Below are 27,820 nucleotides of genomic sequence, written 5' to 3' on the forward strand. Positions count from 1 at the left end.
ATAGATATTTGGATGGCTTGCTTGCCTGCAAGTGTTATCTTTTCCCTACTGAGGTTCTGTATTAATGGGAGGGAATGATTTTTAATTCATGTATCTTGTTTCTGAAAGTGCTGCACATTAAATTGGGTGAAACTGATGCTTTTTTCTGTTGAAATAGGAATTAATGACTAAACCCTTTGTTTTAATTTCTGATTGATCCACATTTGCTCTTTGGATAAAATGCAAGGTTTTTATTAGCGTGTCGTGTGGACCCTATGTGAGTTGGAGACAATCTCACAGTACTCTCCTCTTCTGTCTCCAAGCCCCGCCTCTACTGGTCTTCTTTTGAACCCTAATACGTTAGACTTAAGAGTTTTGCACATATGATCTAAAATCGTAATTCTCTAACAGTCCCTGCTTTATTTTTTCCGCAGTACATCTAGTACTTTGCTTCCTTAATTAATGAGTTGTCTGCCTCTCCCTACCTAGAAAGTAGGCTTCCCACAATGCGTGCTTTTAGGCTTTCTTGTTTCACTGCTGAATCTTTAGCATCCAGCATTTTGTTGAGTATACAGTATGTGCTCAAAAAAATGATGTTACTGCTATGGCTGGAAGGGAAATCTCCTTTGGGCAGATTATTCCTATATTCCCAACACCTTATATATAGGATACACTCAGTAAAGGCTGGTTAAACTGACCAGCAATGGAAACTGTAGCAGAATGCACGCTACTTCTCAACTCTTAAGGGACTTCCAATCTAACTGAGAAAATAGGTTCCAAAACAGACTCATGAAACAGTTAGATAATAATAAAATACAACACTGATTGCAGTTTCCAATACAGAGGACATTAGAGCAAAATATGTGTTACAGACCATCAGTGTTTTGGCTGGCCAGCTGAGAAATGGTAAGATGTGGCTGGCTGTGGCTTGGGGGAAAAAAGAAGTTCATATGGTTTTGTGTGTGAGACATAAACCAGTGAGCCTCCTGTGAAAATGTCTAATTTCTTTGGCCACATTTGATGCTGGCGATTCCAGTGTTGGATAAAATGGATCAACCTGCTGCTTCTGTGTCAGTACGATGGCAGACAAATTGGGTTACTGATCTTGAATATCAAGGTGTTTTTGTCTTAGCAATGGACGTGTCTTTCCCCCCTTTAACAACCAGTAGTTAGCTAACGATCAGAAAGTGGTTCTGGTGATGTTGCGTAATGTTGCTCAGATAAGGCTATATTACGTGGGGTCCATGGTGGCCCCTGACAACTAGAACCCAATTCCATATTCCATTCCTTGTCGCAGGCTCAGCACTGCCTGTGACATTACATATCTTGTCCTTTCATCTTACCAAACTCTGCTTGCAGCTCTCATCGATGGGACTGATGCACATTGAGCATGAAGAAAAAAGAATGCTTCTTTTCTCTAGGACATTCTCTCCTTTTTCACTTCGCTGCCTCTGTAAAGGCATGTGACGTAGATCCAAACACAAGGGCACCCCAATAAAGGTTTCTGATACACTAACAATCACGCTGGTTCCTAATTACAGAATCGGATGCAGCACCCACACACACTCAGCTTCCTGGCATTAGGGAAAGAGATGACCACCATCTCTCAGCCCCTTCAAGCCACGGAAAGGTGAACTAGAAATGACCCATGCCAGCTGGCAGCCAAGCGTACAGGGGCCTGCCCAGATTCCTCACCTGCAGAGACAAGCCCAGCCGCTCCCAGAGAAAGGCACTGGCCTGCACACCTGCATCACAGTGCAGACCCCTGTCCTGTGAGCCCACGCCTCCACACACACACCCACACCCCGTGCGGACAAGTCTGAATGCTTCTATTCACCAGGACAGAGAGGGAGTACAGGAACACTGCACGCACACACACTCCACAAACACAACACACAAGCACGTATCGAATAAAGCATTTCGTTTATCAGGATCTCTCTCTTTTTCTCTCTCCCCACAAGACCCCTGGGACATTGCTTTGCTGTCCCCAGCGTGGACAACGCAGCACTTGGCTGCGGTCCTGAGTTTTGCGCTCCTTCCCAGCTGTCCCCGAACTCCCCGGGGCAGGTGGCGCCAGCGACCAAGTCCGACTCCAGTGCCCTCCCCTCCCGGCCAAGCCGAGGGCGGGGCTCTGGCGCCAGGAAATACCCAGGAGAGTGTGTCACCTGCCCCGACGACTTGTTGATTCCCAGGAGCGCCGCCTTCTAGGTTGGGACCTGGAGACTGGAGGACGGTCTCCCTGCCTGTCCCCCAGGCGGCCCCCAGCTCCACAGCCATGAGCAAGTTGGGCAAATTCTTTAAAGGGGGAGGCTCTTCTAAGAGCCGAGCCGCTCCCAGCCCCCAGGAGGCCCTGGCCCGACTCCGAGAGACTGAAGAGATGCTGGGCAAGAAACAGGAGTACCTGGAAAATCGAATCCAGAGGGAACTCACCCTGGCCAAGAAGCACGGCACGCAGAATAAGCGAGGTAGGCTCCGGGACTGGCCCCCGGGGTGGGCTCCCACCTTCCTCCCCCAGCACTTTTCTTGGGGACAGGCCAGCCCAGGCACAGCACCTGTCCCCTGGGCGGCCAGGAGCGCTTTCACAGCCTTTCTAGGAACTGGCACTGACCCCCAGCGCTGGGACTGCATTGAGCTGAGCCCTGTATGCTCCTGGAGGGCAAAATGTAAGGGGGCCCCCAAAATCTCAGTGACCAACAGCAACACTATTTGTATGCAATATTTTACCAACTCAAAATTAATGCCAAAATAATCCACGATGAACAAAATATCAAAATTTAAAATAAAGACAGGATCGTTATTATTGATTTTTTTTTTTTTTGGTCTTTAGCCTCTGGCTCTTATGTGTTTTGCATGGCACTTCTTTATTTAAAATTCTGTGTTTAAATGGGCTATTTTGTTCATTGTGGACTTTTTGCATTAATTTTGAGTTTTAAATATACGGCATGAAAATAGTATGTATCTTGATGACTGCATTTTTTGTCACCTCCTTCAATTTTGCTCCTGGCTGGCTGAGCTCAACACTCAATATCAGGCTCTCTACCCCGTGTTTGGCAGTTGAATCACACCTTTTAACTTGCATGCAAATCTCCAAGGAAGTATATTTTAGTAGTTCTGGTTTGCCTGATGCCTCAGCTGTTGAAGACTTTAGTTGGCTGTCGTGCAGTCGAGACATTATACAACAAAAAGACAGGGAATTAAATATTAAATTTTCTAGCACTGGCTTTTGCCACATACCAGGGACTTTGAGTCAGTAATGCTTCTTCGTGCCCCACGTTGCACCTTGAACTCTTCTTTCTTTGTCAGAGTTAATTGGTTTCTTCGGTGTACAGCTCTCTCTATAGACAATAGATGTAAACAGCACCCGTGAAACATATAAAACCCAGCCAGAGGTTGAAGGGATTTGCTCTTTTAACTCAAGGTCAATGGCAGACCCTGAAACAGAAGTGGCCACACAGGACTCTGCTCACCACCAAAGCTGGAACTTGCCTTCTTAAGTCATAACGAAGGCTGGGAGATTGAGCTCCCGCCATTGTTCAATGCAGGAAAGGAATTATATCTCTTGGAGCTGACCTTGACTTCCTACTGGTTCCCATAAAAATGGTCCTGATACATTCATGCCCTCTGATTACCAACAATAGAAAAAGGACAAGTTTCATTTTTTTCTCTGCTATTGCTTATAACTTTTGGCCACATTATAGCCTGTTTTCGAGTTAAGTGCTGGTTTCTATTTTTACTTTCTGTCTGAAAATATTTTGGGAGGTTATTAAATGGCACTTTCTACAGAGACACTGCCATCATGGCTTGCCAAAAACTCATTGGTTGTTCTGTTCCTCTGCCTTCCTCTTCAGTTTGATAAAAACTGACTTGTTTTTATCAATCTGATGTTTGCTTAGTGTCTGTCTTTTCTTTTTTGTTTTGTCATCCGTCTGGATCTGTATGTAGCTTTATCTACCGTGGTGGCTTAGTAAATATTGGTTTCAAAAAATCTGAAAAATTGAACATCTGCTTCTAGGAAGTGGTAAAAATATACGTTTGTTTTCGGAAGACCAAATTGTAAAACACATATAGAAATGTTCTGCAATTGGCAATGCACTAAAGTGTAAACAAGTAGATTTTATAAAGTCAGTTAAAAAAAAAAAGAAAACCAACGCTAGTTAAGAACATCAATCTGACTCCCTTAAGTCAGAGAAGCTATACATGGAAGTATCAAGTGCAAATACTCAACTGGTGTCAGAAAATCCATTTGCTCTTTGTTGTTTCTCCTTGGGAACTACACTGGTGTTAGTCCAGGCCTGGAAGAGGCTGGGTAGCATGGGGTCATCTGCAATCTGAATGATGGAAAGAATTCGATGAGAGACCATGCTTTGGAACATACGGTCAATATCAGCATCACCAAATAAACCTGGGAACTCATGTACACATACTGTCTTCCATTTGCCCCTAAGAAGTATTTTCACACACAACATAAGGCCCACAATACTTGACACTAAATGGACCTTGGGTTACACAATGTCACAGCTAGGATGGCTGTTATTTACATGATAATCAGGGTGACATTATGTACCTGCAGTTAAACTTTTACTTCCAGAGGGTTTGGCCAGCAAACACGCTGTCGAGAATACTAGTTGAGTAGTAGTATTGTGCCAGAAAGAACCACGGTTCTGGCTTCTACACATTCTCCCGCGGTCTATTTCTCTGCAACAACAGAAGTTTGGACGGCATTCTGACTGTTGAAAATAGGTCTTATTGGTAAAGTGAGGAACTCTGAAATGAGCATAGTAAGTGTTAGGAATGGGAGCTCATCGGTGAAGTCGTGTATATTCTCAATAGGTGGATTGGCCACCGTGGTTTAGAAGCACTTCCTTGCTCCCCACGTAAGAACCGGTGGGAAGAATGTGCTGGGGGTGTAAGTAACTTAGCATCGGGATGGTACCTGAGGCTCTGTCTCAGGTCTGTGCAGTGTCTGGTCCTTGCTTCAGGTGGGTCTCTGAGCGAGTCCACCTCCCACAGGGCACAGCGCCTGCCAGGGGACATCACCGCGTCTGCAGGGAGCCTTTCACATAAGGTGGATTGAACCTAAAAAGACATAAAGTGGGCACTTCATTGAGTTCGTGGAACAGGGTAAAAAATGGCTTTGTCTCTTGCCCAGTGTGTATTTGTTCATAAGTGATTTGCAGGAGTTAGCCTGACACTTGCTTTCATTGTAACTTGTTGCAAGGCTGTGCAGTGGTAGCTAATGCTGCTCACTCCAGACTTCTTTGGCAGTCACCGTGATCTACCAGAACGATCCTGAGTGTGCCCCACCAAACTGGCTTTGCCGCAGCCAAGGCCCTGGTGATCCGAAAGAGTAATGGTGGGAGCGAGATTCAGCAATTGCTTAAACGCTTTAGGAGGTCAGACATTCTTGAATGCGCTTTGTTCCGATTCCACGACAGGTCTCCTGCTCTCTAGCTAGGAGTGTGCTTGGTGGAAAAGCAAACTTTTCATACATCCCTTTTCTACTTCGGCTGAGCACTGCCACACAGAGCAGTTTCCAATCCTGGCAGTAGATGAAAGTCACCTTGGTGTCTGGGTCCCATCCCCATAGATTGGGATATAATTGACTGGGTGGGGCTTACTCAGCGGTGTTTGCACCAAGCGTCCTAGGTGATTCTTCTCTGTATCCAGAGCTCAGGATTAGGGACCCAAATCCACAGTAATGTTAATGAGGCAGAAATCCGAGTCTCTTAGTCTTGCAGCCCTTCCTAGCCTTTGTCACATTATGGCACCCATGGGCACTGGTGATATTTAGCTGGTGGCCTCAGGAGCTGACAGTACCAGTATCTTAACGCACTGCAAACCCTTCCCGCTGCACTGGTTTGCTGCCACGCCTCAGGGGTCGCCGTCCTAACCTTCTTTATGAGGTCTTTCTTTTTAAATAGTGTCACTGAGAGATGGTCATAGGGATTTTGCTTCAATTTAATATCCTGATCCAAGTTTTACGCACTTGATAGAAAGTAACTTTGTGTAGTAGGTAAGCACCTGGGCGCCAGAGCTGACAGCCCTGGCGTTGGGTCCCAGCCCTGCCTGGGCTGTGTAACTTTGGACCACCTCCCTGACCTGTCAAATTCTCAGTTTCCTCATCTGCAGAACGGCTATGATAAGGCTGATTCTCAGAGCCACGGGCTTAAAGACATGACTGTGTAAAGGCCTTCATTCAATGTTCTGTAAACACCAGCCAATGTAACCACAGCTTTTTTCTTTTTTTAAAGCTGAAATTGGCTTCCTAGTAGGTTCCACGTACTGGCCCACATTTTGTCTTCTGGAATGACTTGGACTCAATCTACTCCATCTGTCACATGAAGACTTTTCACATATTTGAAGACAGCAGTCACCCCTCTGAGAGTCCTGTTCAAAGCCCCACCTTGGTCACTTCCTCGGTTACTGGGCAGAAGTGTCCTTACCAGGGCGGGGGAGGCCGAGAGCCCCCCTAGGGCACACTGTGCGACTCTGAGCGTTCCCCTTGGATTCACACCCTAGTCCCGGCCCCGTTGCATATCTTGTCCCAAGCTGAGCAACAGCTCCAAACACGTCCCTATGTGAAAAGGGCTAGGTCCAGTCCAGGCTGTTGGGCTGATGGAAAGGCTGGGATGGGGGGAATGAAAGTGGCCCAAATTCCCTATGCAAGATCGTCACACATGACCCCAGTGGGAACTGGGTCCGAGGCCCACTGGGCCCCTTCCTCGGGCGTGTGTGTGATGGACAGCCTGCCTCCTGTGTACGAGGCTCTCTTTGCAGCCTGGGCTGTATTTTGGGGCCAGGGTGCCTTTGCTTTCAGAGTTATGCGCAGACCTGGTCATCCTTGGAGCCAGGTGTGTGCAGTCCTGCTGGCTTAGCTCCGTGCTGGAACCCCTTCAGACTCGGGAATTTGCTTTTTCTTACAGTCGGCACAGAGCAGAATTCTGTGTGAGTGCTTCTGTGTGCGGAGAACCACATCCGTGTCAGTTAGTGGAGAGCCAAAGGATGAGGGAACCAGTCTAGCTCAGGTAACAGAGACAGAGACGGCAGGACCCAACGATGGGAGTTCCCTTGGGAACTATCACTTGCCTGGTGACCTCCTTTCTTAAGAGAGTGTCTCAAAATGTGATCGTCAAGTCACCTGCATCAAAACTCCTTGAGGATGTTTGTTAAAATGGACACTCACGAGTACCTCCCTAAACATTCCTATTTAGTCGGTCGAGTGTAGGGTCCAGAGATCTGAACTTAGTTTTCTTTAAGGATGTTTGTATGGCACCGGGACTTTTGGTCCTAGACCCTTAGAAGGCTCTCAGTGTTTTCCAGTCTTCCAGCAACTACCAAGCACTGTAATACAGTGCTCCATTTACCTCCAGTTATCTGATTGTTTCTACCACACTGTACTCTGGGGCTGGGAAAAGAACAAGCTTTATTCCTGGGGCATTAACTACCTATGTCTGGGCCAGGCATTGTTCTCACTCAAGTGGCCTTCTCTGTCTGGAAAACACAGAGCAATGGAAATAGGACCCTCCCTGAACCCCATCCCAATCCCTCCCCCACCTCAGGAGCCCCCCCTGGGTCCCCACCCCTGGGTGGGAGAACTAACACATCTGAAGCAGCCCTGGGAGCCCTGTCACTTACACGTTCTCGCTTTCCCACTCCCTCCCTGTGCCCTCTGAGCCCTGGCAAGGACCCTGCACAGTCTCACACCCTCATTCACTCACTTACACACTGACCAGCGCGGAGGGCTCTCTCTTTTGTTCTCTTAGTACAGCCTCAGTTTGCATTTTTCAGAGGCCATCTCAGTTGCTTTCCCCGCTGCATTTGGAAGGGGTTAAACATCCCGGCCAGGTTGACTCTCTCCCCTTTATTTAGGTTATGTTAAGCTTTCATTTGGCGTTTTTACATGTGTTGCTATTGACGATCATCTTCTTTTCAGGTGTCTTAAAATTAAGATTTTATGAATTCTAATTTTGTCTTATATGTGAGCTATTTCTTTTAGTTGAATCAGTCACAAAGGTGGTCAGCAGCCTATTCTATGGCTGTCTACGTCTTGGGTAAAATACACTGAGTAAGACAGAACCCATGGCAGAGCCTCATGGCATGCCGCTAGAGACCTCCACCCAGGACACCCTCTGCATGACGGTAACCACATCGGAGATTCCGCTAAGGAATGATTACCAGTTGGACAGATCAACGCTCAACGAGCTCAGTTATTCATCCAGCTATGACTAATACACCTCACCTACATTTCTAGCCAGTATCCTCTTAAATTTCCAACGTTTTCTCTTTTCCCTAACAGTGCCTCAATATGCCTTAAGAACTACAGTCCTAAAACCCAACTACAGTCACACACCCGTGGGCCACAAATGCTGGGTTATGAACTGATACTGTGTGAGCGCCATCGGATCACCTGGAAAGTTTAAAAAATGCCACACCACGAGGTTCTGTGTGAAGAGATGAGGGATAAGGTTGAGGATTGTGGTACTCAGGGCTTTCGGGATGGCTATGATGGGCGTAAGGTGAGGACAGTGGTGGTGGATGGTTTCTCCCTGAGTCAGCATCCAGGAACCCGAGTAAACACGGTTATGAACTTCGCTTGGTATTTTTCTTCTGTGAACTCAGATTGGCTGCTAGTTACCGCTGTCTTCTTTTCTACTTCCTCAGAAACTAGAGTGCAGAGTATTTCTTTCCTAGAATCACTCTTTCAAGTATCTGCAGCATAGATTTTGACAGTCTGCTGACGTGTGATAGCTACTTCTAGGAGGGTAATTGGTACTGTGTCTTGTGTTACGGAACCTTGCATCTAGTTTGCTTTTCTCGTTCAGGAATTCAGAGCGGTATTATAAATATTGGAACATTCATTTCTTCTCCCTCTTCTCCCTCCTCCTCCTCCTCTCCTTCCTCCTCCTCATCATGTACATTCTACAAAGCTGGATAATAGCCTACCATATTTTGGGAAATATTTACATTAAGCAAAGAATATAATTTTCCTGGATTTGTGCTATTTTGCTGTTTATTGAATCAGCTACAATAAGGTAGAATAAGGTAGAAAGTTTATTACTAACTTTATTATGCCAAAGTCACTGATTTGTACAGATTCAAGGATCTATGACAGGAAATTACTATACGCTTGCCCTCGGGTGTACTTAGTGCTATCGGTGTGTTTCTCAGTATTTAGGACTCCCGTGTTTCCCCGAAAATAAGACCTAGCCGGGCCATCAGCTCTAATGCGTCTTTTGGAGCAAAAATTAATATAAGACCTGGTCTTATTTTAATATAATATAAGACTGGGTCATAATGTAATGTAATGTAATGTAATGTAATATAATATAATACCGGGTCTTATACTGATTTTTGCTCCAAAAGACGCATTAGAGCTGATTGTCTGGCTAGGTCTTATTTTCGGGGAAACACGGTAGTGACATCAGTACCAACGTGGGCATGGCTACCTTCAAAACAAAACTTACCCCCAAAAAGCAAGCCGACTAAAACGGCGATTTTTAAAAATTACAAAACAAGAAAAGTTGATTATTCTCGGCTAAAAGTCAGGAACCCTTGCATTAGAAGTTCAATTCTTGATTTAAAAATTAAAGTTCAATGTCAAGCACCTAACTTAAATGAAGTTTACACTTTTATATTTGTCTAACATAGAAATTTAGAGGAATGAAATGATGCAACCATAATATTTGACAAGCACTTTGGACATTTTATTTTCTATTCAAACATGAATCTCTAATGACTCGTTTGGTTCTTTCACACTGCTTATATGCTGCCTGGTCGGAGTGGGTGTGTCCTATTTGCTATAGCAATAACATTGTTCAACAGGTTTTTCTCAGTGGGCAGTGCTGCTGTTTACATGACCAATTCTTTGCATGTATTTTATACCTGTCAAGTGAAAGTAAATACAGCCTTGGAGTCTGAACAAAGATATTATTCTAACTCAAAATTTCTACTGCAGTAAGAAAAAAATTATAATTATGTTAAATAAATATATACCTATTTTAAAGATCACATATGCAAGAGCCTATGTTTTATTATTTTGTGAGCAGTTTGAAAAGTTTTATTTGTGGAAACTACCTGGATTTATCGGGTATGGTTCTCCCACTAATGTTTGAAAAAGGAAAGAAGAGTATAGGTCATCACCAATTTCAAGGTAACCCTGTTCTTAAATAACTTCAAATAGTAATAGTCACCCTGAGGATAGGAGCTGTGTATTTCCTGAGATCTGGTGATCTTAGGATCTCAAAGGAATAATCATACAATTATAGACAGTGAGAGGGAAAGGCGCTAGAGGGGTATAGTTTGTGGGTTCTCAGAGGACCTGCAAGCCATGGGCACAATGGTAGAAAATACTGCTGCATTGTGTGAATAGAAAACATTTGTTTATAAGTAGAATATAGAACCATATTCTAGAACACACACACACACATACATACATACAGAAACACACACACACAAATACACATATACGCGTATACACGCATGTAATATAAAACTACATCCATAAGTACACGTGTCCACCCTATAGAATTAAGAATAGCCAACTATTTCTGAATTTTTCTGTTTGCTATTGCTGGTTTCATATTCATACTGTTTTCCCTATATTCTAGGCAATAGCAGGTCCACAGTGTTACCAATTTGTGAGCTTACTAATAGTACTAGCAAGTAAAAAACACATTCATTAGTTATATATTCTGCCTGGTGTTAAACATTAACTGGGCTTTGACAAAGAATATCAAGTAAATTTTAATTAATACATTGGGATGTTGTTCCAATAACAGGTTAATTACGCAAAAACTCAGCCCCACATTACCGGCTTGCTTGCAGCCATAGTCCACTTCCAAATGCCCTTTCCTCGGAACAGCCCTTCAGCTCCTTGCTTGTCCTCTCAGGCACCTGCTTTGCTGCTGTGTAATCCTGTCGGTCACTGCTATGCTCTCTTTACTGTTAGCTCACAGTTTCCCTTTTCATGGCCTTCAGTATTGGCGAGCCCTCTAAAATATGGAGGTTACCTATATAACTCAGTGAGTCTGGCAAGCTGGTGGGATTTGCTCAGTTCTGAGGTTCCGAATCTCTGATTTCTTACATATCTCAGCCAGAAACATGGGTTAGCAGGAGATCTGCAGTAGGGGAGAGGGATGGGGGTGCTGGAAGGGGCCGTCTGTGCCATGCCTTTCATCACTCATGTTCCCCAGTGAACAGTGGGTTTGAATCCCCTGTGGACAATCATCTGCTTCAACATGGCCCTCTCTGGGACGCCTTCCCCTGCCCTCCAGAGAGAGCTTGCACTCCTCTGTGTAGCCCCTGGACCTTGTACACGTCTCGCGTCATTCTCTTCTTGTCTCCTCTGCTACTTGAGGCGAAGGATGTCATGTGTACATGCCTGTATCCCTGGGCACATCTCCTGTAACATAGGAGGTGCTTCATAAATGCTCGTTGAATGAAGAATAAGTGCATGGAGGCCCGTTTCCTGATTTTCCTCCTCTGAGATTGGAGTCTGATACCTTTGTCCCCGCAGCACCTCCCATGGTGCTGGGTGGGTGGCGGAGCTTCGTATGTGCCTGTGGACTGACAAGTGGATGGATAAGGAATATTTTCGAGAAGTGAAGAAGGCCAGGGAAGTTTGTGACGAGGTGGCCCTGGCCAAATGAGCTCTAGACTTTTCTAGTATTCATTCCCCGAGCTGTTTCTAATCGAACCCTTGACTTTGAACTGAAACAGTTTGGTTTTATTCCGTTTGTGGAATGCTTAGGATGATGCTTATTCAGATTGTGTGTTTTGAGAGCTAAAACATGCTGCCATGAACTTCAGAAGGTGTTCTGTAGTGAATGAAGTGACTTGTAGGTGAGTAAGAACGAGGCTTACATTAAAGTTTATTAAAGTGTCGCCAATTAAACATGATTACGAGACTGCCTCGTTAAAAACAAAAGAGGACGTAACCAATTACTAGTGCCATATGTATTTTAAGCCCTCTCTTAAATACAGTCTGGATTACTGTATTTACTTAAGTCTGGATTACTTTTTCCAGCCTTTTCTAGAGACCATCTCTTCGCAGGACAGAGACGAGCTGTCGTAAAGCAGTTTCCTAGTGTGCAGTCATGGATATGTTGGTTCCAGAAGGTTCTTCCTTGGCCAACTAAAGGATCCCCAATGTACCCCCTTGCACACCCTGAATGAGTGAAGGACAACAGATGGGCCTTGTTGCTCTCGTCATTATATGAGCAATGAACCTGCAGTTCTTTTCTGATGTTTTAAGGTCTTTTCCTAGGTGACCGAAGCCTTCCTGCTCTGGCAGCATGGTGAAGTCGTACAGGGCTAGCTGGATTTGGGTTCAAGGGGATAATTCTCCAGTTTCAGTCCCAACCCTCAGCAGGCTGGAGTGCAGGCTCTTCATGCTCCCCCAGCAGCAGGGGACAGAGGACACGTCTGTGACTCCTTTGCTGGAGGTACATCACTGCTATGCGAGGAGACGATACCCGCCGGCCCGCTGTTTCTCCACCACAAAGGAACACAGTCAATTCCTTTGTTTTATGATGAATGTCATCCAGGTTTCACCAGCTGCTGCAAAATACACACAGGAGCTTGGGAGATTGAATTGCACCTTCCATGCAGGTTAAGTTACACGGACCTAAAAATGTTCCTCTTTGCCAAATCAGGAACGAGCCTTCATTTGCAGGATTTGTTGCGTGTCTTGGAAACGGTACAGCTGTTTCTCTCCCAGATGGTTTATTAGAAAACAAAATCAGAGCCTGTCCGACTCATGGTGGGCCGCTGGCATCGTCATTGCATGTGAGAAGCAGATCATGGGGAGATGCCTCACGTCCGCTTCTTGGCTCTTTGGAACAGAAGCCTCTTGTCTTAGTGTTGGGAGAAGCTGACAGTGCCTGGCAGAATTTGCGAGAAGTGTCAGGTGTCCTGGGGCCAGATCCAGCCATGCGGGAATCATTGGTTTTGCTCACACCAGGTTTTCTTAAAAATTGTAAATCAGCTTTTAAATTGGGGGGGATGTTGCATGCAAATCCAGACGCCTTGCTTCTTTGAACCAGGGGAAGCCTGGGCCTGCATGGCAGCCGTGGACTGGAGCCCAGCGGCATTGCTTCTGTGAGATCAGGACTTTTTTCTCCAGTCGCCACATCCCATCCTCCCTGTGGCTCCCTGATACTGGGGCCAGTGCCCAATGCCATTCATCACCACGCTTGCACGATTTTCTATTGTTACAGTAGAGCAACGTTCCTCTATCTTTTTCTCTCTCACAGGTGAGAAAACAAAGAAGGCCTTTCCCCTAACCTCTGTCTGCTTCACTTACTTTCATCACCTGCCTGGCTCCCCAGAGCTGGGGACTCTGGTACAGGCCAGTCTCTAGGTTGTGGTGTGGGAATTATAGTGTAAGTTGAGATCGCAATGCTGGGTGAATTTTCAAGTTTCTCCCACATATTTTGAAATGCAGATACCATGTGTTAACAGAGGCATTTAAAATTGTGTCCAAACCAGAACTAATTGTTATTATAACAAGCATTTGCCAGGTTAGACATTGGTTATTGGTTATACCACGTGGTTATACCACGTTATTCGCACGATAAGGTTCTGACAACCCTGTGAAGGAGGTTATGATGGGGACTCTGAAGTCTCTGATATTCAGTGATGATGCACTATGTGCCAGACACGGCACGAAACACTTTGCATATGTTACTTCATTTAATCCTCAACAACCAAATGCGCTGTAGCCTCTGTTTCCCAGTAAGCCACTTACGTAAGGTCACATAGCTATGGATAGATGGAGCCTGGATTTGAAAGGTGGCAGATTGACTCCAGAATACAGTGTTCTACTGTCATCTTCCAGGTACCTTTGTTGTTGTTGTTGTGATTCAAAGGAACAAATATCACTTACAAAGAGTTAAGGTCACACGCTGAGCTTATTATGCAGTTATTAATTGAAAGAGGTGGGATTGAAACATCCATCTGGTGGCTCCAAAGCCTCATCCTTTACAGTAAATTGCTTCCTGATTTTGAGACAGTAATCTAAAGTTAATTCTTATTAAGAAACATGGTGTACTTTTTAATGGAGAACTGTAAAATTTTTCTCAGAAAAGAAAAAAAAAAGGAAAATGCTTTTGGGTCAGTAGGTTCCAAATAAGTGTCGACGCGGAACTAGCCTGATGAGACAGGGAGGAGACACACTTTGAACATTCCCCTGTGGGTATGGTGGGTGGGGAGCTCGGCTTCTCAGGGTGAATAGTGATACTCTGTTGAAGAGTATTTCCTGCTGCACCTTTGGAAAAGTGGAGCTCTTTTGTAATGTCACATTCCTGTGTTGGTGACGTCTGGTGAAAAATGGGTAACTTGTTGCTCAGTGGTTTCAGAAATAAGACAGACCATCTTAATAATTAACGAGTGTTAAATAACTAGCAATTATTAGTAATAACATCAAGTTGCGAAGTCCCTACCATGCCCAGGGATCATAGAAAGTGTTTCCCATAAATTACCATTGATTTTTAAGTCACCCAGCCTTCTGGGGATTCTGTCCCCATATCCAGAAGAGCAAACTGAAGCTCAAGGAAGGGAAGTGACTTCCCCAAGAGCACACACCTACCGAGGACGGAAGAAGGACGCACACTCTGGCCTTGGAGGCCACACGTTTTCTATTGCACCATGCTGCCATTGCACGAGGTGCATCAAATGATCAGCTTTATTCATTTACTACGCGTGCAGTTCATCTTCTGTAAAGTAGGCCAATAATAGCATCTACTCTTGGAGTTTTTATGGAGTTAATGTCATACATCACATAACGCACGTAAAGCTTTTTGTACAAGCGTGGCCTATAGTAGATAGTCAATGTCAGTTTTTGTTAATGTATTTTGTTGGCCATGTGCTAGGTAGGTATCGGGGAAACAGGGGAGCAGAATCTTTCTTCAAAGGGAAGGTGGGTGGAACTGATTGTACAAGTCATTATGGGACAGTGTGATCAATGCAGCAGCAGCTATGGGTCCACAAGCAGGGTGTCAGCACAGGGAGTTGACCGGCCGTCCTCCCTGTGGGGGCAGAAAACCCTCAGACAACTCTGATGTGAAGAGGCTCTCCACAGAGTGGTTTTGTGAAAAGACCATGATGCCAGATGACTTAAAAAAATGTTTTGGCTCTTTTCTAAAGGAAAGGTTAAACAAATAAGAACTGTTCTATAAATAAGTGTAAGTACTGTTCAGCAAGCTCTGAAATTGTGCTGTTGCATCTGGAGAGGGAAGCAGAACAGAGCTTGCGGTAACCCTGGACCCCCCACTGTCCACAGGGCAGGGAAGGGCAGGGAAGAAAAGTCACCGCTCTAGAGGAAAATATAGACAAACGTCCCACACCCAAATTGAAGCCTTTCTTTGGCAAGTGTGGGAACCCCAGTCTTCCCTACCCACTGAAGGAAGCCTGCTTGCGGGCATGCCCCACCCACTTCTTCCACAGAGCTTTGCACAGCCTTCCCTTTCGAGAGAGAGGCCCAGAGACAAACACACTTACATAACCACAAGAGGCACATCAACTTGTACTGACTATTCTAGCCTCTTAGTCACACCTATGAACCCATAAGATCAGAAGAGTTTCAGGACAGGTGATTGCATGACAGAGAAGGATCAAGATAGCGAGGCAAACAGCTAAACCCAAGAGAAGAGAAATAATGGAGGAAATAAAAAAACGTGAGAAACAGACCTTGGATTAGCATCTGCAGGGAAATTCCGGAGGAGATTGCGTTATAAGACGAGAATGGGCTGCCATATAAATGAGCAGCTAGAAGGAAAAGTTCTTAGAAATTGAAAGCATAATTAAAAATAAATAAGTGAAAGGGTGAAAAAAAAAAGAATAACTAGAGCTGAAGACTACTTAGTGATCTGGAATATAAAGTTAAGGAATTCTCCAAGAACATAGATCAAAAAGAGAGATATATTAATAGACTGAAGGATAGACCCAAGGAATCCAATATCCATTGCAAGAGGATTTCAAAAGAGAGAAAAGAGAAAGAATGCTTTGAAAGGGTCACAGTGTGGATGATAACATAAACATGAATAGGGATTTCAGAAGAAAGTAGGCTGAAATAATAGAGGGGAAAGAAGTAATTAAGAAAATTAAAGAATACCATTTCCACAAGACGAAGGACGACTTGACTCTTCAGAATAAAAACACTCAATAAATACTTACTTGAGAAAAGAAAAAAAAAGTACCTACACTTACTGGTGAAATTTCCTAACTGCATGGTAAAAAATAAAGTCCTAAACATTTCCAGAGAGGAAACAAGCAAACAGATTATCTACAAAGGGTATTGAGGTATCATTTCTCTGAAGGCAATACTTCTGTCACCAGTATGCCGTCTGATTTTTGAGTGTGACTCTAGCAGTTGATTTCATGGGCGCTCATGGTTAGACAAAACCTTATGGCCCATCTCATAATCATTTCAGACCAAGACATGCCGTTTGGACTCCTAGAGTTTGGACTGCCACTCACTGTCTACCTTCAAGCAAGTCACATAACTTGTCTGGGTCTCAATTAACTTGTCTTTGAAATAAGGAAACCGGGCTAAGTAAACAGTCATTAAAGTTCTTCCTCTAAAATTTTATTTTTCTCTTGCACGACTTTTTACTCCTATTTTCATATCTATGCTTCTTTTTTTTAAAATTCAGTACTGACAGAAACAGTTTTGTGGTACATTTTATGGACTATGAAAATTGACTTTTCATCCTCTGACACATGCCAGGTCTTTGGATGAAAAGAATAACAGTGTTTGCAGGAGTGATAGCTGGTGCAAGTGATGGGAAGACAGATCTTCCCCTTGAGTTTCTCAGCTTTACCTGGTCTCGTCTTTGTCTGTAGGGCGACAACAATGCTGAGTCCCTGGTGGGCGCTGAGCAAATGACCCCCGAGGAAGGGACTGGGCTCTCGCCTTACAAACGTGGCTTCTCCCATATTTAGCTGCATTACAGGCACTAAAGAGAAAGAAGAGGTTTGAGAAGCAGCTCACTCAGATTGACGGCACGCTGTCCACCATCGAGTTCCAGAGAGAGGCCCTGGAGAATTCTCACACCAACACCGAAGTGCTGAAGAACATGGGTCTTGCGGCCAAAGCCATGAAATCCGTCCACGACAACATGTGAGTGGCTTTGGGCTCCGTCTGAGCCAGAAATCTCCTGGGTGTTGGGAGAGCTGGAGGATGACTGGGGCAGGAGTGGACTTACCCTTTTGAGCCTTTTTGGACATGTCGGGATGGAATGCTCCCTCAGAGAATGAGGAGAAGTGATGGTGGCAAAAAACAAAACAAAACAAAAAAAGGATGAAAACATGGCGGACATTCATTTTGCCTTTAAGGTTTCCCAGTCACCTGACAGCCATCTGTAACGTCTCATCCTATAATTTTTTTTAAAAAGCTTCAATGTCAACACCTGTGAGTGTGTTAGAATGATGGAAGAGTGGTTGTCAGCTTGAGTGGGAATCAAAATCACCCGTAAAGCTGCTAATGAGAATACAGGTGCCCAGGCTCCTTGAAGAAGGGTGGGGCCTGGACCTCTGTGTTTGTAACCTAGTCCCCCAGGTGGTTCTGATCCTAACCCATGCATAAGAACCACTGCCACAGAATAATAGTTATGAACATGGATTTGGGGCTGAGATTTCCTGGGTGATAATCCCAGGTCCACTGCCGACTATTCTTGGGCACATTACTTCGCCCCTCTATTCAGTTTCCATTTCTGTACATTGGAGATAACAATAGTATTTGCCTCATGTGGTTATTGGGAGGCTCAGTGAGATACAAGACATCGTTTGCTTAGTTCCTGGTATGAAGTAAGCAATCCGTAATCAATATTCATAGTGCTCGTGGGGCTAGTATTCATAGGCGTTGTATTCATACTGGAAGTCAATGCCTGGGACCTGACCCTTTCCAGAGATTAAATATGACAATGAAGTCTGAGTGAAGATGCAGAGAGCAGTGAGAGCCTGAGGGAGGTGGAGAAGTCCCCACGGATGGGAAGAGGTGAAGAGGGCCAGGCCAGGGTCAGTGAAGACACTTTTGCTAACGTTTTCTTGCCTTAATGACTCATGATGATCAGCCATCCTTTTGACGGCTCCAGAAAGATTATTATAGTTCCCATCAGAGCCCAGAGCCTCTCTCCTTGCTGGAAGCCGGGGACTAATGTGTTGTACAGAATCACGTTGTTTAGTCACTTCATCCCATCGTGTTCCTTTGAGAAAAGTTCACCCCAGCCCCAAATTTCAATACTCCTTTTTAGACATACATACTTTATATGTTTGTCACAAATAGAATGATAAGAATTAGAAATAAGGGGTGGCAGGAGAATGGTCAACGTGTTCTTTCTGATTACTACATGAAACTATATCAAAGTACTCAGCTTTTTCTGGCAAATGTGCAAAAGACTTATTCCTCTGGGAATCAGAATTTCAGGGATAGGTTGCTTAATGACAAGGAAACGCATCACGTCTCTGGTACCCATCTGTTTGGCCTCATCTTGGAGAAGCCGTCCAGGTCCTGTAGGTCAGCCCCTGACCACTTAGGCCGATGGTTTGGGGCCAGGAGGGGGGGGACGTTTCTCAAAGCAGCTGTATACCTTGGGCCTGGGCTGCCCAATACCTTTGCTGCAGTTGCTGATCCTTCTCAGGTGATTTATGCCTAATCCTGCCCTTATCCGTAAGCGCCCAGGGGGGCAGCAGCCCTGGGGAAGCCCTGAGGGAATCGGGACCGCCAAGCTACTGGGCATTGTGTAACAGTCCTCTGGTTCCAGAATTGAGCTCCTACAAAAGGCTGCTGCCACACAGGGGCTGCTGAGAGCTGTCCCAGCTTATCTTAGTCATGGTGGTTCTTGGGGGTCCATGACATCGTTTCCTGCAGACTTGATACCTAGTAGCATATATTTAAATTTTACATATGCCTTACCAGATAAAATTTCAAAATGGCTCTACAAGGATTCTTATAAAATAATTGCTATAAAATAATTTGCTCTCTCAAATGTGACTCCCAAATGTCATGGCTATTTATTTAACATCTGAAATGTATGTGCAGGTACAGGATTATTCTTGTTTTGAAAGGAAAATCACTTTTAAAGTTATCAAGGTCACCGCCAGGAATTTTTGTGATCCTACTGCAACAACTAAGCGTTTCTATTACACAGACTCATTGTTTACATGGGATTATATCTAAATTCCTAATTTTAAAGTAAAATCCTAAAATAGTTCAACCAACGATTCTTTCTCAGGGATCTGAACAAGATAGATGATTTGATGCAAGAGATCACGGAACAACAGGATGTTGCCCAAGAAATCTCAGAAGCATTTTCTCAACGGGTTGGATTTGGCGATGACTTTGATGAGGTAGGTGGGTGCCACGACCTACGGGATGGAGTATGACGGCTGCTACAAAAGACTAGCTTCCCACCATGGAGAGCAGGCAGGGCTCCTTAAATATTTCCTTAAATATCATCAAAGAATCCATGATATTTGCTAACAATGTCCTTAAAAGGCAAGTGAAGTGTTGGTAGCTCTGATCCGAAGGAAAGATGAATACAGTTTGGCAAACAGCCCCCTCATTAAGTTTTCAGCTATTAAGGAAAAGCAGTGTGTCATTATGTAAAGCTCGTGACTTTTAATGGTGGAAGTTTAAATGGCCCATAACGAGGAGGAATCGAGTGCTTGCACATCTGGGCAAAACAAAACAGACTGTGTGACTCTGCAAGGAACAGACGCATTGTGCTCTGTGGATGTTAAATTAGAGGTTAGGCTGCCTCTTTTCATTACTCAGGCTATGAAACAAAGTAAACGTGGACGGGCTTATTAACACACACATTCCACTTAGATGAATCAGTCCAATGAGACAGACTGTAATTATAACAGTGGCGTCTGCACTGTGAATTTCAGTGGTCCTACTCGAAGCACCCACAAATAGGATTTGGAAACGTTTCCAGTTCTTAGAGTAGCATGGTGAAGAACGTGACTTCCTACATCTACGTGGCATTAAAAATGACACCTCTGCTAAAGGGAGATGTGGCTCCACAGAATCCCAGAAAATGAGGATTGGGGGTCAACAACTTTTAAAAATGGTGTATCCCAGGGGTTGGAAAATTTTGGCTTTCAGGCCAAATCCTCGCCCATGAGCTAAGGATGGTCTTTATGTGTTTAAAGCATTGCAGGAAACAGCACCTCCAATAACCATGAGCAATAACCAGTATGTGACAGAGACCATGGTGGCCTGCAAAGCCTGCGAAGTGCTGTGTGGTCCTTTACGGAAAGCTGGCCCAGCCCTGGCGAGGCTAACAAGCATCTAAGGGCTCCCGGCTCCTGAGGACCTCTGGGCTGGGCCGTTTCACGAAACTGAGTATAACGCCCTTCACTTCTCTGCCCCTTAGTGTTCTCATCTATGAAAAGAAAGTTACTGGATCATTAATCGCTACAGGTTCTTAAATTATAAAATTCTTTTACCAATGAATGAATAAGTGACTGTACCTGATGGAGGAGATGATGATTCTGTCATCATTTGGGAAAGAAAATATCACCATCTTTTCGGTGCTGTTGATAACTATCAAGCATTCCTCGTAATCCTGGGCACACATTCAGTGTGGGATAGCGTGCTCTGCTATTAGTGTATTTCCTGTATTTGTTCTGGATTGTTTCCTGAGTAGAAATCGGAATATTTGTTCTGAAGGGACTTGATCCACACAGCCCGTGGGGAATCATACAGCATACAACTACACGGGGAACACTAGCTCACACACACGCTCGTGGTTTCTTTCCTTTTGGGGGGTAGATGTAACCGTGCATGTGGTCAGATAGTTGTTCAGCTTGCTGCACGTCTGATACGCATGGGTGACCAAATGTGGTTGGCTTACGGATTTCCTCTTTTGGCCGATGGTATTACTACTCTGATTTTAATAGAGGGGAATTATTTGCTTATGTGCTTTTCTCCCACATTCGATCATAATCAGTCCCCCCTTCCAGGTAGGACTGTCGGGTCAACTTTGTATCCCCAGATCTGCGTTCAGTGTCAGGCCAGGAGTGAGCCCTCAGCAACTTTGCTCAATGAGGAATCAGTGAGGAAACGAAGACTCCCCTTGGTCGACTATAAAGTGTCTTAGGTCACTTGTAGTGGGGACAACCTCAGAATTCTAACGATGACAAGTTTAGTTTAAACTCCCAGCCTCTCTCAGGGGAGCTGGACTCTACCTGAGGGCCCACGGAGCTCATTAGATCTAAACTATAAGTGATATCCTATCTGCTATAAGGTGACTTAAACCCTTGACGCCTCAAACTAGTCTTGTGACTCCAACAGACTTGGGATGGAGAGCAGTTTAGAATTAAACCAGACTCTGGAACTGTTGCTGAAAGAAAGATAGTACCCCTGCCTTGAGTTGAAGTTTTCCCTACCCAAACACACAGCATCTTTATATGGGCTTTAGTCGTTTGATAAAGGAACTATAGTATCTTTGATCCATTTTACTTTCTGTCCGTTTTATGCTTTTGCCATACCTGTTGCTTTACTCTCAATAACACTAGCCCAAATGAGAGTATTGATTTCCTCCAGTTCAAGTTTCACAGATTCTCAATTTTTGACAGTAGAAAAGAGACATTGGAAAACTGACAGGCAAGGAGTAGATTTCCTGGAAACTGGAGGTTTTATATTCAGCTAGTACAAAGTACTTGAATAACTGTTTACTGAAGTATTAGATTAACTACAACAAATTTGCACAACCCAGAATATTCATTTTTAATCATTGCTCAGTGTTGCAAACAAGACTTCGTCTTAAAATAAATATTCCGTTTCACTGGGTTCTTACATATCAGTTGGGTAGCAGATGTTCTTGTTATTGGGTTTGAGGAAACCCACTGCTTGAAACGTTAATTCCATCATTCTTTCTTTCTCCCATGTTCAGGATGAATTGATGGCAGAACTTGAAGAATTGGAGCAGGAAGAATTAAATAAGAAGATGACAAGTATCCGACTTCCAAATGTGCCGTCTTCGTCCCTCCCAGCTCAGCCTGACAGAACACCAGGCAGAATGCAGGGTCTGTCCTCCACTGTACAGCGTTCCCGAGCAGGTTTGTCCCCATGTCCCCTACCTGTGGTCACATGATTGCCTAAAATGATAGCCGGTTCTCTCCCTTTTATCACTTATTTTTTATCCTATAACTACATAACCTTTTCAGACATAGTTTTTTATGCTGAAAGTGTGCATGCCACCAATTACTAATTTTCCTCCATTTTATGTTCTAGCATCTTCCAGGAGGGCAGAGGAAGAGGATGATGATATCAAACACTTGGCAGCTTGGGCTACTTAAATTAAAATGGAATTTTTGGACACCTATATTAATGAGATGTACGGAGGACATAAAAAAAAATGTTTTTGCCAAGTTCAGAAGTTAACAAAGACCCTGTTTTGTATTTACACTGGATGAGTAATTGTCTTTGAAGTCTCATAAGTGAAAGTTCAAAAGAGGAGTCGTGTCAGACAGAACCGGGGATGGGAAGGGACTTAGTGGCGGCATCTTAGGGGGTCTCTCCACACGACGGGAGGGACCTTCCACCTTGTTCACTGCTCTTTTCCAGTCCTGGCCCATCGTTGGTGCTCGCGGAATCCTGTTGACATATAAAACATGTAACAGATTGTAAGCCACTTCGGAGGGATATGTGCAGGAGAGCAGGGGAAAAGAACTCTGTGTTGTCTGCAAATCCAAGTGCGTGGTGTGCTTGCAGGTTAGAAGACGCGGAGCCTGTGTAAACACACCATGTCTTTTGGAGGAGAGGCTTCCCGTAGAGAAGGCTGTGCGAGTCTCTACACACACAGTTTCACTTGAGTTTTGCCATTTAAAACCTTAAAGGAGCCTTCATTGACATTTATTGTGCCAATTAAGCTTGGAATGGGGCACTGGATGCATTTCCCCAAATGTCGGAAAGCACTAATGGCTTACACTGCTGAGCGAGAATCCCCTGGGTGTCATTTAGTCACTTGGGGAGCCGTGTTGACACTCCCAGGCCACTGTGTGAGTTCTCGGTCTCCTGTTTCGTGCTCTCTTGTACGTTAATTTACACTTTATGGCACATTCCTCGTAAACACATTAAAAAAATAGAGGCAATTAAAAGTATGTCTTGACGAACATTTTGGCCATAATTATTTTTAAATGAAAGTCAATTACAAAATTATGTATCGTCCATCATATGTCATGGACCATAAAATGACAAATGTCATTGTATAAAATGTTCTCGTATTCCCTACATTTGCTTAGCAATGCAGAGAAGTGGAAAGAACATTAGACCTGGACGTCAGTAAGGGTCCTGCATTCTAGTCCCTGCTCTGCTGCAAACACAGTATAATGAGGCAGATCATAAAGTCCGAGCCTTTGTGTCTTTATTGGGAAATCTAAGAACTGGACTTGGTGATCTCTAATGTCTCCATCCTGCCACAGGCCCTTTGCATATGCTGTCTTCTTAGCAGTCTCTCCCCCTCCACAGCACAGTGTCCTAATCTTACTGATTTCTTAAATCTTAGTTAAAATGTCCGTCATCGTGGGAAACTTTTCCTGACTGCACAGACTAAATCAGGTCTCCCTGTTATATGCGTTCATAATGCTCTGCTTTTTCTCCTATCACCTATCACGGTTCATAGCACATATTTACTCGAATTATTACACGATGATTGTTGTCCTTCCCTGATGGTCTGTGGTAATCATGAGGACACGAGCTGTGTCTCTTTCAGTTTAATAGGGTTTCCCCAGCTCTCTGCACAGTTCCTCATACACAGTAGGCAGTCAATAAATGGTTATTCAATGAATGGCTATTCCGTTTTTATATCTTTTTGGGCCATGACAAGAAGTTGATTTACCATCTACACTCAAACAACGAGAAAACTGGACAAAATATATGAAACAATAGTTTCTAGACATTGGATAACAGGCAGAATGACACTGATTCCTGAGAGAGAAACAAATGAAGGGAACCCTTCCAGTGTCCAGCTCACTGACTTCACTGGGAAGGGGAGCCCAAGAAGAACCTGGTGGTGGAGACACACACACACACACACACACAGAGAATGCTCTGGCGGTCGGTAGCGGGGTCCCTTCAAGTCTTTGGCTGAGACCTTGTCTGTGTACATGTATTAGGAATCTACCAAGGCCAAGAAGAACTGCTGGAAAGAAGCAGGCACATCCATCCCCAGGGCTGGGAAAAGTTTGTGTTCCCCATAGCCATGGTAGGAAGACCTCCTAAGACGGGCGGCATCAGATTGAGTCCCCAGAAAGGCTTTGCCTCCGTAGTGAGGTCAAATTATGCCTAGACTAAAGGCTGTTCTGGGCCCACCCTGAAGCAGTTAAACGCAAGTTACGAAAGAATGAAGTGATTCCAAGTAGCCTAACTGCATCCCAGGACAAAAGCCCCTTATATGTAAAAGAATGTAAAAGCTAAAAAGTAACAACAAAACAACTAAAAGAAAACCCTGGCACCCAAATCTTTGGATTTCGAAGACTTCGTATAAAAAGAATATAGAATATCTCATTAATACATTTATATTGATTTGATATTGAAATGTTATTTTAGGTGTACTGGGTTCAATGAAATATATTATTACAGTTTATTTAACCTGTTTCTTTTACCTTTTTGAATGTGGCTACTTGGAAATTTAAAATTACGTGTGCGGCCCACCCTTTATTTCTTGTGGTTAGTGTTGCATTGCAGGGTCGATTTCTCATTATCACTGAGTGCACTGACAATTTGAAGTACTTAAATGACATATTGTTAAACATAAAATTTTCAAAAGGTTACCTCTTATTCTGAAAAGAAAAAATTGCTTTGAAATAAAATCCTAATATTGTGCCTCTGTCGACAGTAAGCACAGAGCAAAAGAGATGAGGGAAAAGGTGTAAATCATGCTCAGATTGATGAGGCACTAAAAAAAATGAAGGCATTAATCAGACATCTGAAGGTGTTTTCAGCAAGGCCTCTTTCACATGGGAAAGCTTTCGTTTGGAAGTTATACATTCTGGGTCATTTGGTAAAAATTGTCCTCAGTATATTATATGGTACTTCAGGGGTGGACCCCCACTTGGGCAGTGCTGGAGAGCTGGTCTGTTGTGTTTTGTATTTTGTATAAGTAGTTACATTTACTGGTGTTCTTTATTACTTTGTGTTGATTCAAATTACTGTCTAATATCCCTTCATTTAAGCTTGAAAGACTCCTTTTAGTGTGTCTTATAGGACAGGTTTACTAGCAATAAATTCCCTCAGTTTTTATTTGGTATGTCTTAATTTCTACTTCACTTTTTTAAAGAATGGTTGTGCAGATATACAATTCTGGGTTGATAGTTGTTTTCCCCCCCCCCGCTTTCAATACTTTGTATATGTTATTCCACTGCTTTCTTGCCTCCATGGTTTTTTATGAGAAATCAGCCGTTAATCTTATCGAGGCTTTTTATACGTGGTGAGTCTCTTCTCTCTGACTGCTTTAAGATTCTTTGGCTTTGGCCTTTGTCTCTTTAATTATAATGTGACCAATTGTGGATCTCTTTGAGTTTTTCCAACCTGGGATTCATTGAGCTTCTTGGATGTGTTGGTTTATATCTTTCACCAAATTTGGGAAGTATTTGGCCATTATTCCTTCAAATATTCTTTATGCCCCTTTCTTTCTCCTCTCCTTTTGGGGTCCCATTACATATATGTTAGTATGATCGATGGTGTCACATAGGTCTGCTAGCTTTTTCATCATGTTTTCTTCATCCTCCTCAGATAAAATAATCTTAATTGATCTATCTTTAAGTCCACTGATTATTTCCCTGCATGCTCAAATTTGCTGTTGAATTCCTGTAGTGAATTTTTCATTTCAATTACTGTATTTTTCAACTTCAGAATTTTTATTCCTTTCTCCTTATTGAGAAATTGTTCTCATGTGACCTTGGGAAAGTTTCTTAATCTCTGTGAGGCTGAAATTATTTAATGATACAATAGGAATGCTATCATTGATTTCACTGGATTATCCTGAGAATTAAATGGAACTATGTTCATAAAGCTAATGCAGTACCTGGTACGAAGTTAATGCTTAATAAATTATTTCTTCCTGCTCTTGTCAATTCTCAAAGCAACAGAGGCACTTTAAGTAACAGTTATCACCACTTGCCATATGCTGCCTATATGTTGACTGAGTGCAAAGGCTCTTGTTCAATATTTGATTTTGTTTATAAAACATGGCTATGAAGTAGGTAATAAATATTAAATTCGTAGAGAAATTGAAAGTGGCTCAGAAACTTCCTAAAACCACACAACTCCTAAATTGAGATTAAGAATTTGAATTCGGGTCTCCTTTAGTGCAATACCTATATCCTCAATGTCCTTCCAGCATCTCTCTTGATACCAATGCTTCCCTCACAAGATGAAGTAGGCATGAAATCCTTCAGGAAATAGTTCCAGACCAGCCTGTCCTTACTCCTTGGCTGTAGAGGGCAGCAGAGAGCCAGATTGTAAAAAGGGTGAACACTTCCTAGTGTGAAATTAGACATGGCTTTCTCTACTGTCTTTTCTCCTAGGAGGTTATTTTGATTTGGACAATGCGAAATTTCATAGGCCTAAAACTATGGAGTGAATTCATGGGAAACGTTGCCAGTTTGAAAGTGTTTTAAAATTATGTATGTATTTATGTATTTATTTACCTGACAGTTTTTTGTTGTTGTTTTTTTAAGACTATTCCTTATTTTGGCAGAAAAAGAAAGCACACCTCGGCCAAAAAGATTAAACCAATCACAGTTCACGTACTGGTAAAGAAGTCCCCCCTCAGTCCCCATTTGAAAAGTTAGCCCTTTTGAAGGTTAGTTCTTAGTTAAGATTGAAGAGTTCAAGACCGTATTTTAAAACTAAGGTTGAAAGGACTGTGACCTGTTCTTACTCTCTCTACATCATTTTTCCTGTAGATGTTTGTTGGCAGGACCTAGAACACTCTGCCACAGCTCACGGCCCCCGATGGCTGCAGGACTTGGTCTCTCAGTGCAGACTGTAAAGTACAGGGACGCTAAATTTGTGACACAAACCCTCCCTGTAGACCCAGGATCATGACGTGCTTGTGAGTTCCTTCTCTCTCCTTCGAAGATTGTTTTGCTTTTTCATGTCTTTAAAGGTATGTAGTAAAATCACATAAGACTTGGGTCAGACTTGTGTTTAAGGAGTAGAAAGAGCGTTGCTAAACTTTTGAGATTTTAAAAGTCCTGATACATAAAACAAAGTCTGAAATTAGAGAATGTTTGTGTACTGGTTGAAGTCGTTAAGTTGACCACTTATTGATTCGATCCTAAAATCAGGAACTTTAGAATATAATTTGCCAGCCCCTTTCTGGCAACAGGCTCGATAGACTGTGAGCTTCTTGAGGGTATAAAATGTACACAAATGACTGTAACCAACGAAACCAAAAAAATGGGCAAAAAGGTGAATTGACAAATATTTATTGAGTGCCTGTGCTTAGTACCAGGGATGCAGAGAAGAAAGGCTTGTTTATCGTAGGAGGTGTGCTGTCCAGTGGGTCAGGAGCTGCTGACTTAGACGCTGGTCCAAGCGTTGGCTCGTCATCTGCTAGTTGTGTGCCTCTGACCTGCCGCTCTCCCTGGGAGCTGCCTCTGAGATGCGGAGTAGCGTGCAGGAAGCGTAGTAAGGAGTGCTGTTGGCATCACCATCCAAGGAGAGGAAGGGAAGTGAGAAGGATCACTAGAGGGAGACAGTGGCTGCAATGCAGTCTCAAAGGAGTCTTAGCTGGCCGCGGGAGACCCTCCGAAATCACGTCTAAGGGGATCTGTCGTTGAAGGTGGCTGCCCCGAAGAGAGGGCATCATTTGGGAGAGGCATACCA

General features: G+C 43.7%; 1 protein-coding gene across 1 annotated transcript; it reads left to right on the plus strand.

Annotated features, from left to right (window-relative positions):
- Positions 1-1,959: 1,959 nt before the first annotated feature.
- On the plus strand, positions 1,960-26,219 carry CHMP4C (charged multivesicular body protein 4C). Its single transcript, XM_081070785.1, has 5 exons — positions 1,960-2,444; positions 16,921-17,098; positions 19,212-19,326; positions 21,879-22,044; positions 22,220-26,219. The coding sequence occupies exons 1-5, from the start codon at positions 2,255-2,257 to the stop codon at positions 22,282-22,284; spliced, it is 714 nt and encodes a 237-aa protein (XP_080926911.1). The 5' UTR covers positions 1,960-2,254; the 3' UTR covers positions 22,285-26,219.
- Positions 26,220-27,820: the final 1,601 nt, after the last annotated feature.

Source organism: Rhinolophus hipposideros (genome assembly GCF_964194185.1).
Source record: "Rhinolophus hipposideros genome assembly, chromosome: 13".
Taxonomy (NCBI): Eukaryota; Metazoa; Chordata; class Mammalia; order Chiroptera; family Rhinolophidae; genus Rhinolophus; species Rhinolophus hipposideros.

What these genes read in the sequence shown, in the direction of transcription:
- CHMP4C (XM_081070785.1), top strand. Translation starts at nt 2,255, where the DNA reads ATGAGCAAGTTGGGCAAATTCTTTAAAGGGGGAGGCTCTTCTAAGAGC. An exon ending in CGGCACGCAGAATAAGCGAG is followed by an intron (nt 2,445 to 16,920) that starts GTAGGCTCCGGG and finishes TCCCATATTTAG; the next exon opens with CTGCATTACAGGCACTAAAG. An exon ending in TTGGCGATGACTTTGATGAG is followed by an intron (nt 19,327 to 21,878) that starts GTAGGTGGGTGC and finishes TCCCATGTTCAG; the next exon opens with GATGAATTGATGGCAGAACT.